Source organism: Euleptes europaea, chromosome 1 (genome assembly GCF_029931775.1).
Source record: "Euleptes europaea isolate rEulEur1 chromosome 1, rEulEur1.hap1, whole genome shotgun sequence".
Classification (NCBI taxonomy): domain Eukaryota; kingdom Metazoa; phylum Chordata; class Lepidosauria; order Squamata; family Sphaerodactylidae; genus Euleptes; species Euleptes europaea.
The window spans coordinates 131,546,819-131,564,354 of NC_079312.1; the positions used below are offsets into that span (position 1 = coordinate 131,546,819).

The 17,536-nt window shown below is 40.8% G+C and overlaps 1 protein-coding gene across 3 annotated transcripts in view; it reads right to left on the minus strand.

The window, feature by feature from the left end:
- SPAG9 (sperm associated antigen 9) overlaps positions 1-17,536 on the minus strand; it is a 92,891-nt gene that overhangs the window by 27,273 nt on the left and 48,082 nt on the right. For all 3 annotated transcript variants that reach the window (XM_056865684.1, XM_056865676.1, XM_056865693.1), the window contains 8 exons: positions 16,911-17,010; positions 15,952-16,073; positions 7,535-7,592; positions 5,972-6,124; positions 5,829-5,880; positions 5,230-5,360; positions 2,550-2,606; positions 735-908 (listed from right to left, as the gene is read on the minus strand). In XM_056865684.1, coding sequence (XP_056721662.1) covers positions 735-908; positions 2,550-2,606; positions 5,230-5,360; positions 5,829-5,880; positions 5,972-6,124; positions 7,535-7,592; positions 15,952-16,073; positions 16,911-17,010 — 847 coding nt within the window. The remainder of the gene's footprint in view (positions 1-734; positions 909-2,549; positions 2,607-5,229; positions 5,361-5,828; positions 5,881-5,971; positions 6,125-7,534; positions 7,593-15,951; positions 16,074-16,910; positions 17,011-17,536) is intronic.

The following is a 17,536-nucleotide window of genomic DNA, read 5'->3' on the forward strand; positions in this document are numbered from 1 at the left end:
GCCTTCGACAAAACTTTTAAAAACCTCACAAAATGGCATGGCTTGTTTAGGCAAGTATTTCAGCAAGGAATGGAATGCTGTTGAAAGGGGTGGGAAGGAGACATGTTCCTCCCCACCATAAACTACACCCACAAAGTGCCAGCTAAACTTGCACAAATGTCACAAACACAATTAATACCAAAGACTAAATTGTCTTAGGGGCACACAGTGTTTTCCTGCTTAAAGAACAACGTGCATTGACTGCTTGCAGCCTCGTCATAACAAAAGTACTACCTGAGCGAGACAAAAAAAAGTGTACACTATGAATGCAAACATTGCCAAAGAAAATAAAAAGATTATACAGAAGGGCCCTGAAGAATTTTGGCTGTAAGTTACAACAGAGTCAAGCAGCACAGCGCTGTATTGTAGTGCGCTCTGCCTGGGAGGCATAGCTTCAAAAATGTTTGCAAATCCAGGTTGTTTCACACGAAGGGGTTTTATGTAGTCATTAACTACACAAAGCAAACAGGACAGCAGTGTCTTAAAAACCTAGCTGCTGATATCTGACCACCAGCAGCTACCGATACATATTTCTGGTCAGTTGCAGCCATCTGCCACAGATATTGATACCTTCTCTACTCTTACCACAAGCACAAAGAATGGCACCCTGGACTGATTAAATTTATTTTATAACTGCAAGTTTGCAAAGTTGGTATTTATCATCACCATAACAGTACACGCAAAACAGGTCTTACTCTTCGCTGAGGAAGTCGAAGGCTTTTGATTTGTCACTAGGTAGCTGAGATAAAGCGCTGCTTCTTTTCTTGACCGATGGAGTAATGTGAGAGGTTGGCGCGTTGTACTTAACATTTACAGGTGGTTCAGGTTTCTTTGCGGTGGTGCCCGAGGAGCTGAACAGCCTGCTAAAACTGGAGAAGGTGGGGAGCAGAAGCAGATATATTCATACATACACCTGAAAGACAGACTTGTTTGGCCTAGTTTCTTATGTACATGAGACACTCCACACACTTCCCAATACAAAGCAACCAGTAAGGATAAAGAGCAGGAAAGAAATGAGCCCAGACACAGCAGACATTAACTACCCAGCACATCTCACGCTATCAGAAAGCTGGCAGATGCTTAAACACTCATAGCACTCATCGAAACGATCCCATGCACTTCCAAACTAGGAACAGAGAAAGAATGGATGTTTATATGCTGGAGAATGCTCAGATGTCTAAGCATCTGGTCCAATGATACCGTCTAGAATTTAAGAGTTTGGTTCTTGAGAGCTAGAATACTTTTCAGCCTTCCTTATGTGTATATGTGTTTTCGTGTATGCCTTTTAGTTCTGGTTTTATGATCTATTTTTATAACACTCTGTTTGGGCAGAAAGGCAGGGTAAACATTTTGTAAATAAATAATGTAGTAAATTAGTTAATGCTCTGTAAATTTGGAAAATATAGAAAATTAACTGAGCTCTCAAAGCAATGCAACAATATAATATATTCATGCAGCTCATTCTCTAACCTCTGTAGGCTTGCATACTTTCTGATGAACATCTGAATTAGTACAGCACAGTAGTTAAAAGCATGAACACTGTAAACCAGTGGGTGGCCTGAGGCAAGATACTGTCTCTCGTGCCAGTTTTAGCCACATATTACAAGTGGAGAAGAGGCTATCTTACAAAAATGTTTATAAGGAGCGAGAAAATCTACAAAACAAAATTCACGTTTTAAATATCACATCTGTGTGACAAAGTGAGGGCTTAATACACTATAAGACTCGTGCATATGTCCAGGTATGGTAAAACCATAACCTCAGTATGATTCGTTTTCTCACAACTGAAGAGAGGGACAAACAAGAATGGTTTAGATTCAAAATATATGGCTCAATACAGCCATGAAGACAAACAGAATCTTGCAGAAATTCAGATCATAGCCTCACCTGCATGCTCACTAGACCAGTCTGTTACCTACTCAAAATTCCTGCATAGTTCAGAGCAAAATAGAGGAAGAAAGCTCTTAACACAAGCAGGATTTTGAGATATTTCCCATGTACTAATTTCTCGGTAATAACCCAAACCTTCACTGCATCTTATCACTTCATATTCTCACATGAAAGGAGCGTGTGTTCTTATGTGTCATCAAAATGCCTCTGGTTTATGGCAACCCTGTGAATTAATAGCTTCCAAAATGTCCTATCATTAACAGTCCACTGAACTTATATGCAGACCACACAAAAAGCACCTCAGATTTCAGTTTATTTCAATATTCATAGAACAGCAGCTACAAATCTCTGATCTGTTGTATCAGGACACTGCTTCCTATTAGTTGAAACCCTAGCACGATTAGATTATGGCAGCTGCATTTCTCTGTCAAGTGCACAACCAACATTGCAAGATGCATCTTACAATACAATTCATCTTTAAGATCAGCCTTACCCAGTTGGCATACTAGACGGCAAAAAAAGAAACAGATTTGTATTTTAGTCCCTTAGCTTCTAAAGAAATAAAAAGACCAACTGCATACATATTTTAGAACAAAATGCACGACTATGTTTTGACTTACAATTGCCAAAGGCTTGATCTCTTCTTCTCCTGCATGGCTGGATTTTCTCTTGATGCCCTAAAAGAAAAGAACCATAAACTAACTGCTTGAGCAGGAAGGAAACAGATGACCACCTAGAATGGTCTGTGCTGTGTCAAAGAAACCAGTGTCTTAGGCTTGATTGCAAAACATCATGCTATCAAAGAGAGAGAGATGACTTTAATAAAAACACAAAATACTTCATTTTTAAAATTATGAACTAAACCAGAACACTAAGACTGAAATGGAAAATTGTCTTTGCACATGAAGATAGCTTGTTATTTAACAAAACCAATGTTTGGAGAAACCTGAGAGTATCAACCTATATATTCTAATACAGATTTTGTGGAAACACAGGCATAAGAAACTGTCTGTGCAGCCAGGGCTAGAAAGAAATTTTTGTTTTTTATTAAAAGTTTTTTAAAAATTACTAGCCTACTTAAGGTAAGAAAATTACTAGCCTACTTAAGGTAAGAAAAGTTTGGGAAGGAGTAGCACAATAAAGTTTAGGGAGCAATTCCCTTTTTAGAAACACAAATCAGAAAGCTGTATCTAATGAGTTCAAAATATTCTGTTGCTTTTTAAAAATAACATTGTTTTCTTTCAAACAGCTGGGACAACATTATCAAAACTAAATATGTTAAGACTGCACAAGACTGTCTCTGGACCACTTGCACATTATCAAATACCCTAAGCAAGGTTTAAGTAGTATTAAAACATCAGCAATTTTTATGGCTCTTAAGAGAATTTTTATATCAATTTAACATAAGCAGCAAGAATAAGGAAACTTTTAGAAATCTGTTTGCCTTTTGGATAATTCCCTCCCCATTCCAAAAAAGCCTCTCTGACATTAATACTTACTCATTTTTTAGCATACTGCTTAAGGGATCAACACAGTTAAAAGGCTACTCTGCATCATAAGATGGGCCTAACACGGGTGATATTGTAAAAGTGGTAAATGGCAAAAACAACGCCTGGGTTTGAGGCAGATGGTTGAGTTTCCCATAAGAATATTTAGAATTTTAATGAGAAGAACAAGTACCCAACACAATGGTTGCAGAAGGCACACTACACACATATACAGTGAAAGGAGAAACCGTTTCTTTGCAACACGTGCCTGTAGACCTGACTCATGCAGAACAGTCCTAGTTAGTCACAAATAGACAAAAAATCTTCTGTAATCACTAGCTAACCCTAAAGATGCTGTAATGACGCTGGGCCATTAGATGGCAGCAAAACATGATGTTAATTATGGGAGTGCCAAGGGAAAGGCCAAGTCAGGCACAACTGCAGCAGAGAGGTGTGTTGAAAACACAGATCAGTAGAAGAAAGGTGGGGTTTACTACTGACAATAAAAGGCTGTGCGGGTTAAGAATACGCACACACCCCACACCCCATACAGACATGCACTTTCCTTCCCTACAGTCTGCTCCCCACAGCAGGTGCTTTCTCCTCCCCCCCCCCTCAAGCCACAAACAAGAGAAAAGCGCTTGAAGTGTAGAACTGAAAGAGATAAACAGCAAACAGCAGGGAAAGGTTAAGCATCCCCCTATTAAAAAAATATGTGTCCAGCATAGGCTGATCTTTCACAGCAAAAAAAAAAGGGGGGGGTTCATGATGTAAGGCTGTGTCTCAGACAAAACAAACCCTCCAGCCTGACATATTCAGCAATGCGTTACAGATTCTGACGCCAGCATTAGGTAAACTGAGCAAGCCTAGAAGCAATCTGACGCACGTGGCAAAGCTCACTTTAATATACCAACATTCCCCAGCCCCAGGGAAAAGGAAGGGAGCCTGCTAAATGAGGGGTCTCTTTCAGCACAGCCATAGCAAAGTGACAGAAACCATCCCTCTGACCCCTCACCATCAGCTTGCTTGCATTATCCATTGCTCTATCAGCAAGGGGTCATCTGCATGCCATAGCACGTTGCTATTAATTATGGAAAATTTTAATACACCCCCCCAGCTGGCCCACAGTGGCAGTTCTCTCACAACGAAGGTTGGATCGCTAGGAATCCTTTTTAAAAAAAAAAAAGGGTATATACTTCAAACTTTTTTTAGTAATGGAAGGTAAAGGTTTTGTTAACATGCAGCATCTAACAAGTTTCCCCCTCTCGCCTATCGGTAGCTTATGCTGGCCTAAAAAAAAAAAGGAATACAAAATTCTCAGAAATCAGAGCTCTAATGCTGTGCCTGCCTCTGGGTGGATGATACAAACAATTTTAGGCTTACTGTGGATGGGTTGTTAACCTGCTATTCACAATGCAACAGACTATCAGTCACACTTTAAAGTAATTGAACTCTTTGGTTCTTGTAGGTTATCCGGGCTGTGTAACCGTGGTCTTGGAATTTTCTTTCCTGACGTTTCGCCAGCAACTGTGGCAGGCATCTTCAGAGTAGTAACACTGAAGGACAGTGTCTCTCTGTCCTTCAGTGTTACTACTCTGAAGATGCCTGCCACAGTTGCTGGCGAAACGTCAGGAAAGAAAATTCCAAGACCACGGTTACACAGCCCGGATAACCTACAAGAACCAATGAACTCTGACCGTGAAAGCCTTCGACAATAATTGAACTCTCTCTCTAAAGCCACAAGCAACTACTAGCTCAAGGATCTATTGGACACGAACCACTCTCACACCCCAAAAATAGCGTCTCAACTTGCCGTATCATCTCAGTCCATCGCACCGCTTCTTGAAGCTCCATCAGCCTCTCTTTGTACTGATTTCTTTCCATCAGGACACGTGCCATCTCAACCCGAGTGAATCGTTTCCTCTGAGCAGTAGGAATATCGCTCTGTTGCATACCGAGGAAGGGGAGATGGGGGGACAGGGGGGACAAGAATGTTCATTGTATCATATTAGAAAATGAAAGGATTAGAGGGTTTTTGAAAAAAATATATTTATTGGCTCCAATACTGCTGAACTACAGAAGGGCAGAACAGCAAATTCAAAACGATTCAGGGGCCTTTACGGTTAAGCCTAATATGCAATAATGGCAGGGAAGAAACAATGGCAGCAAATGGAAACAAAAAAAACCCCCAAAGCAGGTTTTTTTAGAAGACCTCCCACCGCCAAAAAATCCTTGTCCCTGATTGTAACCCAGCTGCAAACTATGATCCAGGACTGCCCCAGTAAACAGATGAGATGCACATAGCCCATTGTAAATACACAGTCCTCCTCCATAGTGCCATTGAAAGTTTCTAAGACTTGGCAATATTGCATAGGGAAAAAAATCAGATAAAAGATCAATTCAATTACATACATCATCATCCTCCTTTGCTTTTTGCCTTGCCTCTTCTGCTTCTGCTCGGGCTCTAAACAAATGCAAGAGGTACCAATTACATCAACCCGAATGTCTTTCATGGCCCTCTCCACCACAACACACGGGGAGTGTATTACACTCACTTTCTAAGTTCCTCCTCCAGTTCCTTATTCTTCTCTTCGAGCTTTTGTTTGGCTAGTTTGACAGCTTCAAGCTCTCCTTTCAGAACATCTTTCTCACAGGATAATTCATCCACTTTTGCAATTAAGTCATTCTTCACCACATTCAAGGCATTTCTAAACAGCAGAGATATTTGCCACAGGTCATTTCAAGCAGTGCCCCACAGCAACACAAATAATGCTCAGCTTCCGTATTTCACTCCTGCCATAGGAATGTATGCAATAAAGAGTTACCCCTCTCTTCCGAGAATGCCTGCAATCCAGCAGGATCTGCGATACTTTGATATTCTAAGCAGGTCACAGTGCAGTCTTAATTTCCTGTAATCATTTTGCTGAATGAAGCCCAAGTAATTTATATAGCTATTTTGAACAAAAAGCTGACAGGGTTAAGAGTGTAAAATCCCCACTTCAAGCTTTCCCACACCCGGGTACAGAACCATCTCTCAATCCCAGATGTAAGGACTGACATTATTCAAAACACTTCATGAGCACTCTCAGAAAGCCCTTTGCAAATGGCAAGTATTACTGTATTGAGACTCAGGTTGTTTCTTTCACCACAGATATTTTTAATAGCATGCACAAAACAAAAAATTAAAACGTTGGTTTTTATTTTTGGCATAGCATAATCTAACACACTGGATGAGGAGAAAAAAGTCCCTCTAATCCAACACTCCAGCAGTAGCTAAACAGATTATCTGACAGGCTCATAAGCAAGTAATGACAACGCTTCTTTCCTGCTGGTTGTCTCTAGCATTTGCATTATTAGAAACCACTTCTGAACCTGAAAGTTCAGTTCTTAGCTTTGCTGGCTAATGAATTTTTTAAATAATTACTGCCGTTAAATTTATGTCCCATGTATTATCTAATATGCTTTTAAAGCCAGAGGCACCCACAACGGTAACAGAATTCATAAGCAAGCTTGGTTTATTTTATTTATTACTGTAATTCATCATAGAATTCAAGACAGCATACATGTGTTAGCAGAACACACTGAACAGGCCCAGGTTTACTTCCCTGAGAGACTGGGATTGTATCCTTTAGAATCAGCAACCTCATACAAGGGCATGGGTTAGACCTACCAGAAGAGCACACTGAAAAAGTTGAAGGAGGGGGTCTTTCCCCACAGTCTGTCATTTGTCCTGAAATTCTTCTGAAGACTGGGAGTGGCTCACAAACAACATGAGCCAAAGCATGAATCCTGCAATGATGTGGAGATATCAAGTTAAATAGTCCCCCCTTCTCTCTACAGCAGATGCATGCAGCAGATGGAAGAGGGGGAAACGAGGAGATTTTAACCTGGTTCCCCCTTGTCACTGCTGTCCCCCTTCATGTGGCATATTTTACTTATGAGTCTCTGCCAATTCTGATCAAGGAGCTTCAGGACAAATGGCAGGCTGCTTGAGTAAGGGGGATGCGGAGAGAGACGCCAGCACCATCCATGAGCTCTTCCAAGGAATCCAAACCTGTGCTTAACAACAAATCAAACAGGTTAGCAGAAGTAATTCCATGTTTAAAAAGATTACTCACTTGGTTTCTAGCAGTTGTGTGTTTTCTAAAATAAGGTTTTCAACTTCACGGCCCATTCCTTTCAAAGACAGAAAAGAGAAACATTGAGACATGTATCAGATTTATGCATTTTAATCCAGAGTATAGAGTGTAGAGATACTGCACAAACAGGACTCATCATTAATTTCAACTGAGAGAACTGACCTGCACACACACAGGAGTATGCATGTTCTCCACTGAGATGGAAGAGAAGTCTGTGCAGTTCTGTTCATATATTGAAGTACCTGCGCCCATGATTAATGGACTGATAAGTATCTTTAAAAATAAATTGAGTATGTTTTGTTGGTAGAATTTGAAAATGCTCAATATGGAAGCTGACACCCTTCAGAAGAAGAAAAATATTTCAGTCCAAGTATCTAATGTCTGACTGTTCTCACTTTTATGGGTTTTTGCCCCTGAATCTCCCTCCTATCTTCCACATCTGCCTTGGCTCACAAAAATTAACTATTTTCCCAGATAAGTAAAATGAATTGAAGTTTACAATGGTTAATATCAACCAAAGTTCTTAGTATAGTTGTAGTATATGCTTTGATGTTCAAGCTAGGTAATTTAAATAACACAGAAGACATGCTGAATATGGAAAGCTCAAAGACAATCCAACTCGCCCTGTAAACGATCCCCAAATGAGATGAAGCCTTACCAAAGAAATTATGGTCTTTAAAGCCCATGCATCCCATGAAGAGCAGAAAGAAGAAAAGACATTTCATGTGAGGAGGACAGTATGGGTGAGGTGTGGTACAAGACTAGAAATTTGTTAGATATGAAAGATTTCAAAGCAAAGATGGCATTGAAAGTTTGAAACAAAATATGTTCCAACTGTAAACGACAGAGAAAGAAAGACTAACAGTTAAGAGAGTAGTGTCAAAAAGAGAAATATAAGGGCCCTGCTGATCAGATCACAGGTCCATCTACTCCAGCAACTGATTTCCAACAGTGGCCAGACAGATGTTGCTAGGAAGTCCACGAACAAATTATAAAAGACACAACCCACCTCTTTAGTTTATCCGCAGCAACTGATATACGCCACTGCTGAACGCGGAGACTCCAGTGAGCCATCATGGCTAAACTGTTAAGATCTATCCTGTCTAATCCCCTTTTAAAGCTATTAAACCATCAGCCACGCCACATTTTATAACAATTCTATGTATTGTGTGAAGTAGTATTTTCTTTCGTCTGTCCTGAACCTATGACCCATCAGTTTCTATAGGTGACCTAAGACTCAAATTTAGTACTATGAGATGGGAAAATACTTTTTTTTACTTGACCTGATTCAGATTACATAATAAATTAACAGAAATAGGAAAGTACATTTATTTGCAGCTACTTTCTTCATACCATGCATAATTTTATGAAATTAGATTATTTTGCCTGTCCTTCCTGTACCTTTTCCAGCTCTAGTATATTCTTTTTGAGATGCGGCAGCAAGACTTGTGCAGAATACACTGGAATGAATCATATTACAAACAAGGTCTTAATAATGGGCTATTCAAGTGTAGGGGGGAGCATTCACAGTTTATAATACATTAATGCCTGTACATTTCAGTTCTTCAGAAGACAATTACATTCAAAGAAACATTTTTTTAGAAAACTGCAGTAAAAGCTAAATGTTTGATGATGTACTTTTAATCCCGACCAAGTTCCATGTCTCTTAGAACACTGGGGCCAATAAAAGATTAGAGGTTCCACAGCAGATCTAGGAAAATTAATCCCAGACATGTGTATTAAATTGGAACAGACTTGCTATTTATAGCATATATTTATAAACTGAATAAATGAGATAGACTTCCATAAACACATCTCTTTAGAATACAAGACACATGTCCTGTACTATATGCCCACACACATGGAGCTCTCAAGCAAATGGGTTTTCCCGTTCACAGGCTGGTGTGGATGAAAAACAGAGCTCAAGAAACTCATCCTTGTGAACAGGAAAGTCCTTAAGTGAACAGGAAAGTCCTTAAAGGAGAGAAAGTTCAGTGACCTGAAGTAAGTAACTGGATCAGGGCAAAACCCTGTTTCTGAACTCACTATATGTGATAAGGATAGAGTGAAGACAGCCTGTGTGGAACAATGGTTAGAGTGGTGGATTAGGTTCAAATCACCATTTGCCATAAAACTTACTAAGTGACCTTGGGCCAGTCATTCTCTCAATCTAATCTAACTCACAAGGTTGTCTGAGGATAAAATGCAAATGGAAAAACCATGTGTGTGAGCTCCATGGAGGAAGGGCAGGATATAAATGCGCTAAAGAAACTATAAATATATTTTATAACACATTCAGATATGATGGCATCTTGATGAAAGTTAATAGTGTTTGATATAGCCATTTCCAGAGCCAGCGTGGTGTTGTGGTTAAGGTCTCAGATTAGGACCTGGGAAACCCAGGTTCATATCCCCACTCATGCCAGTCACACACACTCAGCTTGACCCTGACTAGTATTTGGATGGGAGACCTCCAAGGAATACCAGAGTCGCCATAAGTGAGATGTGACTTGATGGCAAAAAATATTTTTTTTAACTGGCTATTTCCACCGTTGCTGTAATGTTACACCAGTCCTAAAAATGGAAGACCCACTTCCAAAAATTAAGCGTGCCCCATTTTTACTGCAGGGGTGGGTAGAAACCCCAACTAGCTTTTCTGCTGGTGCAAGAGGAAAAAGAGGCAATCTCACCCAATCCTTCTCCTCTTTTGAGCTCCACTGAATGCAGCTTTTTGTGCAAGTGATTCCCACAATTTCCAGCATAAGCTTTTTAAGGGTAAAAAAACCCCTCCGTTTGCAGCTGCACAAAAGTTGGTGGGATCCAACCCCAGACTCACCTAGTGCTGGAGTAGTGGCGCTGCAATATATTATTTATATCTTGTCAGTAGTTGTATTTGCATCCTACAATGTGTTTGGCATGTTTTAAAGATAAGGGATTGACCCTCCATCCTGCACTCAGTAAGTGGGACATAGTAAAGATGATTCCAGAAGGAGAAGTCTCAGTCATGTACTTACACCAAAACACACTCCTGCTTGGAGGGTTTCTACAAGACATAATTTTTACAGATGTTGGCCAATTTTAAAGAAAACGGGTCTTCCCTTACTTCCATGAATACTTGTGATTTGGCTTTTAAAAAGAATCATTTTATAACCATTGACAATTAAGAGTACTGGAGTTTTTGCACTACACTTTTAACTGCAGGTATCCCTAACAGAAAAAATATTAGGCAAAATAAAAGATACCAAGCAAGATTGTTTTTAAAAAGCACACACATTATGAGAACAGCAGCCATGAATACTGAATGTTAACATGGTCACTTTCAAAATATAGAAAAAGCATACACACCAGAATATTCCCCTGGGTATGCAGCCCAAGAGAAAGCAGATTAGAGAATCCCAATTAACTAATTTTGTAGAACTGTGCACCATAAATCAAATGAAAGAATCAATTTGCAGCATGTCAAACTACTAATACAGAACATTTTATTGTAATGTAAATAAAAGTTGAGTGGCAATCCATACACACACTTGTTTATGTAACTTACATGCCATGTTTCTGTGAATAAACACACGATCAAGGCTGTTCACAAGTTAAAAATTATAAAACACGTTTTCCTTAAAAGTACCACAGAAATGCACACAAATAAAAGTTATTTAGATTACTTATATGGAATTAAGTCCCATTAAACTCAGTGAGGCTTCTTGTAAATATGGTTAGGATAATGCTGTTAGTTCTATTTGCACAAAATGTTTTCCTTGCCCTAGCTCAAAAGACCCCACCAAGCCTGGTAGAATTATTAAGAGCACTGGATAATGTTACAAAAGAGCTGAAGATTCTCTCATTAAAAAAGTTTTAGCTGCACATAAGAAAATCTTACAAAAGTAACATTGTTTACGAGCCTGCTCTACAGCACAATATTGATAATGAAACCCTTGATATATTTTTCTAAAGCTAAATATGTGTGGTTGGATCCAAGCTCCTGAGAGTAGAAAGTGTTAGCAGAAGCAGATCATAACTGCCCTCCCTTTACCCTGTGTGTGTGTGTAAAGTGCAGTCAAGTCACAGTCGACTTATGGCGACCCCTTATGGGGTTTTCAAGGTAAGAGACTAACAGAGGTGGGTTGCCAGTGCCTTCCCCTGCATAACAACCCTGGACTTCCTTCCCTTTACCCTAGCACCCTGAAAAAATAAGGCTCAAGGCCCCTGCAGAGAAAAATGTCAAGTGCATGGGGGCTGCAGCAAGGAGGAGGAAATTTCGCCAACTCCTCTTGCATAAGGAGGGATTCAGGACCTCTACGCATCACTAGGGAATTTGAATAGCAACATATAGAACTGAGTATCATCTGCATATTGATAACATCCAACCCCAAGGGCTTTACATAGAGACTGAAAAGCATGGGGGATAGAATTGTGCCCTGTGGAACCTCCAAGGATAGGTTCTACACTGATGACAACTGTTCTCCAACAGCAACCCTATAAATCCAATCCGTGAGGAATGATTTGAAGCAGTTCAATGTGTATCCCCTGATACCTTCTGCCTCCAAGTGCCTCAACAAGATGGTATGATCTATCAAAGACTGCAGAAGTCCAATAGTAGCAGCAAAGAAGCATGGCCTTTTGTCCACACTCAGATGGAGGTTGTCAACTAAAGCTAGCCGAGCCACCTCTGTCCCACAACCCAGCCTAAAGCCAGACTGAAAAGGGTCTAGAACAGATGCGTTATCCAAGACCTGGAGTTGGTCCACTACTGCTCGCTCAACCATTCTGCTAAGAAAGGGTAAGTTAGAGACTGGGCAATAATTGGCCACATCATTTTTCTGTAGGGATAGTTTTTAAGTAGCGGGTGGATAACTGCCTCTTTGAGTGGTCGAGGGAAGGTGCCCTCAGTTAGTGACTGATTTGTAATAGATACTAAGGGTCTTTACACGATTTTAGCAGCCAGGATGGGCAAGGATCCAGAGTACAAGTAGTGGCCTTCACTGATCCCAGGATCTTCTCAACATCCATCTCAGAAAAATGGAACAAAATGATCCATAAATAGACTAAGAAGTGTATTAGTTCTGTCTTCTGGTGTGCCTATGTTACAACTGACATCCAGGTCAGAGCGTATTCTTGATATTTTATTGGCAAAAAACTTTGCAACATATCAATGCTAGCTGTCTCTTCCTGAGACAATAAAGGCTAAGATTTTGGCATCAGCAGCTGTTGAGCTACCTTGAATGATAGGGATGGTTGTGAGTTAGCTGATGCTATAGTAGCAGAGCAGTAACACATCTTTTCTGCTGCTACGACCACTTCATAGATTTTCTGGTGGGCTCTATAGCGTAATTTATCAGATTCAGTATGTTTGCCACCAGTGTCATTCTAGACATATCTCAGTCCTCTCATCCAGTTCTGTGGTAAACCAGGGGACCAGTTTATGCCACAGGGGTGGGAGTGGTCATAAAAGGGCAACCTTGTTGATAGCTTGAAACAGCTTCATGTCCTACATTCCAACTGCAGCCTTAGCTGAGCATGTAAGCTTTAAGAAGCAGATGCCCTCAGTGGCTATTGCTAGGTAACCACAACAGTTTTACTGACAGAAACCAAGCCTGGAATGCTGGCAAATGGCAGGGGGAGGGGGCAGTGCCCTTACCAGGGCTGTTTTGGCCTCTGAGTGAGGACTCATCAGTGCTCAGCAGCAACCACTGAGCAAGTTTACCCCATGACTTGCAGTACTCATCTACTCCCAGCTGCTTGCTACTGTTCAACAACAGCCACCCCACAAAAGTCAGTGTTGTGTACTGGTTAGTTTCAAACAAGGATCTGGGAAACCCAGGTTCAAATCCCCTTCCTGCCATGGAAGCCTGCTGGGTGACCTTGGGCCAGTCACACACTCTCAGCCACTCTCACACACTATCTCCTTACAGAAGTGAATGATGTATGCTGCTTTGTGTCCCCCATTGTGGAGAAAGGCATAGTAAATAATAAATATAGCTGAAGATGGGAGGCAGATAAAATGTAGACTGCTGGGTGGGTGGAAAGGAGAGAAGGAAGCAGGGAATGGTGAGGATATGTGTGTTACTAGGAGGCGGGAAAGAGGAAATCGTATGGGAGGGGGATACAGGAGAAAGCAAAGTGCCTCAAGCAAGTCATTGCAGGTTCCCCACGGCCAAGCCCAGTGACCAACATTGTGCAACTAGGCTATAGTTTTCCCAAACAGAGGCTGCAGGGAGAGGGAAGGAGGGGAAAGCTGAAGACAGGGACAGATAAAAGGTAGGCTGGCTGGAGAGTGGGAAGGAGCAAAAGAGACAGGAAAAGGGGAGAGGACTATGAGGGCTTTCAGGAAAGGGGAAAATGAAATGAAAATCGTTGCGGGTCCTCTGCTAGTTCAAACCAGTTTAACAAGCAGGTAGCTCATGCACCTGTGCCTTAAAGGGCACTGAAAGAAGACAGCACTTCTCAGGGAACTGCACTCCTGGCAAATAAGGCTATCCAACATATATGAAGAAATACATTTACTTGAAAAGCCAATAATTTCAGATGAGCAGGAGAAGAATGTTGTCATTTCTCACATTAAAGAAATAATGTCCTTGTTTAAGTGGCATAAACAAGTTTGATTACTCAAAGGACAATTAGATAGAATTCTCTTCTAAGCTATATAACAAAAGCATGAACATTCTATGGTGGATAAAGGAAGTTATAATAATCTTCATACTCATCTGCAGCATGATAACGAGCTGCCTTTTTTTAACCTAAGCCTGCACACTTTCATAGCTAGGATGGCCAATTTTGATTATAAAATTCTAGCACTTGGGTAGGGCCCAAGGTTAAAGGGTGGATCACACTAGATTTCAGTGGAATCACGGCTTAAAAAGAGAAGCCTTTGCTGTTATGTTTTGTGGTTGGTTCTGGCCAATATGGTGAGGAGAGGCTACGTATGTATCCCTGTGCATAGTGAACACACACGCCACAGGGAAGTGGGTGTAAGTGCGGCCCCCATACCTGCTGCTGTTACCAAGTTATCCTACTGCTTGGCTATTATCTATTCCACCTCCCCTGACTCAACAGAGTTGAGTATTAAACGAGGGAGAAAGCGACAGAAGAGGTGGATGCACTACGTAAATCCAACAGAGCACATATAAAATTGTGCACTGGGGCAGAGCTCAACCAACTAACACATACACGGGTTGCACAGCTCAAGCATGCCCAGTAAATAAAAAGTATGATGTTGACTTGCTCTTGATAAAATTCCAGCAGCACTCAGATCCTGGCAGCCAGCCCACCTTTGTGATTTTTATATTAAAAGTTCTGGCAGCTGGCTTTAAAAAAAAAACTAAACACAGTAGGGTTCTTTTTTTCCAGATTACTGACCCATCTCCTGCCTCGGTGCTAGATGCTATTGACCACCAGAGGCAGAATGGCCAATAGTTACTGGAAAATTCCTGGATGGCCACTACCTTCGTTTATCATATGGATTTATGAATCATAATTTGTTTAAATTTTAAAAAGAAAGGAGGAAAATGAGACTCATTGTGTTGTTCACAGGAGGAATGGTAGTGTAGGCTTCATTTATAGACTAGTTAGGAAAATTTGATCGCCCAAAATTATTTCCACATTATATTGGCAAAGGCACCCATCAAACTTTAAATATAATTTGTTTGACAGCAACTGCCTCATCACCATATATACAAAATTCTGAATCAACCACATCATAGCACCCAGTGCCTGGATATCTGGAAGTAGTACAATTTGATGCCACTGGATGCTTCTATTAGCAACTAAGTGGAACAACTCTGTTCCATCTCTAGAGAATTTGATGAAATTACACAATGCAAGATCGACATTGATAAGGCAACTGGACTGAAGTAGGAACTCAGGGGGGCATATTAGCTCCAAGGCACTCATTATGATATGAGTTATAATAAAAAGATGTGGACTGTAACTAGGGGAGATGTGAGCTTGATCCCAGAAGTCAATTGAGGAGGCAAGATACTGACCTATGCCTTCCTTAAAAAAAACACAGCAATTTAGATTGTTATATGCGTTCCTTATTGTTGTGCAGACTGGTGATTCTGGGAATGGCTTCAGAGGTCCCCATGACACAATACTTGATTCTTGCCTAGAGACTGGCTGCAAGCTACCCTTCTTCCAAACCTGTGCTATCTTCTGAAAGGTTTGAGCAAGTTGGTAGTCACATTTTAGAACAGAATGAATGTTTTCATCCTCATCATTAAACCATTTGTAAAGAATCCAAAAGGAATATTACACAGGCAAAGTTAATCATCTTATTTCAATTCTTCTTTAAATGCAATTTTAATATTTAATAGCCATGGAGCAATTATCTCCATGATTCTTAAATGTCCATTTATTTTTACTATTTATCATCGACAGCAGTTTCCAAAATATCCACTTACCCAGCAAGTCGGCTCCTTCATCCACATCCCCAATCAGACCAGAGCCAGCAGAAGATAACTCTTCAAAGAGTGATTCTGTATTACGATCAAATGCTTTGTTCTCTATGCCTTTGGTAGGAGTGCTGTGTAACAAAATTGCAATTTAAAAGTTATGTTTTTAAAAGATACCAGTGTTAACTGGTTTAAACGTAACCTATGTAGACCCAGGCTGGCCCGATCTCATCAGCTCTTGGAAGCTAAGCAGGGTCACTCCTGGTTAGTAATTATGTGGGAGACCACCAAAGAAGCCCAGGGTTGCTAAGCAGAGGCAGGAAATGGCAAACCACCTCTCAACATATCTTGCCTTGAAAACCCTATGGGGCTGCCGTACATTGGCTGCAACTTGAGGGCACTTTTCACCATCACAATGTAGACCCAAATCCATTTCACAAGTAGATTAGTGAATTTTCACTTACTGTCAACAACTCTTGGTGTCTAGATCCAGTTAAACTATACTAAAAAAATTCCTCTTCAATCAATCTACCCAAGAATATCTTTCCAGCTGACCCACCAACAACCTTCTTTAACCACTGCCTCCATCTGACAGCATATGGTTCATTTTATCCTCCTCTTCTTCTCCCCTCCTCTCCCAAGTCCTCGGCATATCTAAGAGGTGCAAGTCCTTCGCTCTGTGCCAGATGCTTGGAAAGACTGGAAGCACAAAGTTTGGCAGACTGCCCTCACCTTCCTGAGAGACTGTGCATAAAATGCTTGGACCTTCTTGGTATCTCAGCTGAGGTAGTACAGGGATGCATTCATACTGTTTCTGACCTTCCTAAGAACCCGATGTAAAATGATAAATGGCATTGTGGCTGATTGAACCACTTAGGAGCTACAGGGGCATTTGCCCTAATCAAAGGTTGTTATGATTTACCCATGTTTCTAAATTCTTCACTGGCTAAAAGACATCAGTCAAATACCTTGAACCTTTATATCCACTAAGGTCTTTATCCATATCCAGTTCTGGGGTGGATTCAATGATTGCCTGAACTTCAGATTTGTCTTCATTTTCATTAGAACCTTGAGAAGAAAGTAGTAGTAAATATCAATTAACAGAAGGGGGGAACTGCTTATGAAACCTGATAAGTCACATATAAGGTCTAACTAATGATGGGGCTCCTGGATTTTACAGGGACTGACAAACCTTGCTCCTTCCTGATCTCTGCTAACGGTCTATCACATATAGCCCATGGATTACATTCCATTATACCTAACTGCAAAGATCAAGTATTTCTCTCTTGTTTCCCTCCTCTCAGTGGCCCTTTCCAATCCTGGGAACGTTGCTATCGAGGGATGTGAGAACCATGTGGATACTAACCATATGGCTCTGGAGGCTGCAGTGTGAAGGGGCAAATTCACATTCTCCTCTGTTTTACATCAATGCAGCTGTGCTGACCGAGGAGGAAGGAGCAGAGATTTTGCTCCCTTCCCCCTCCCAACCCACATGATTATTAGTCCAAGTGGGTCCTGTGACCCCGGGAATCTACTTTCCAATTGGTGGGGGGAGGGAAAGATCCAAATCCATCAGTGATTTTCACGGATTGTA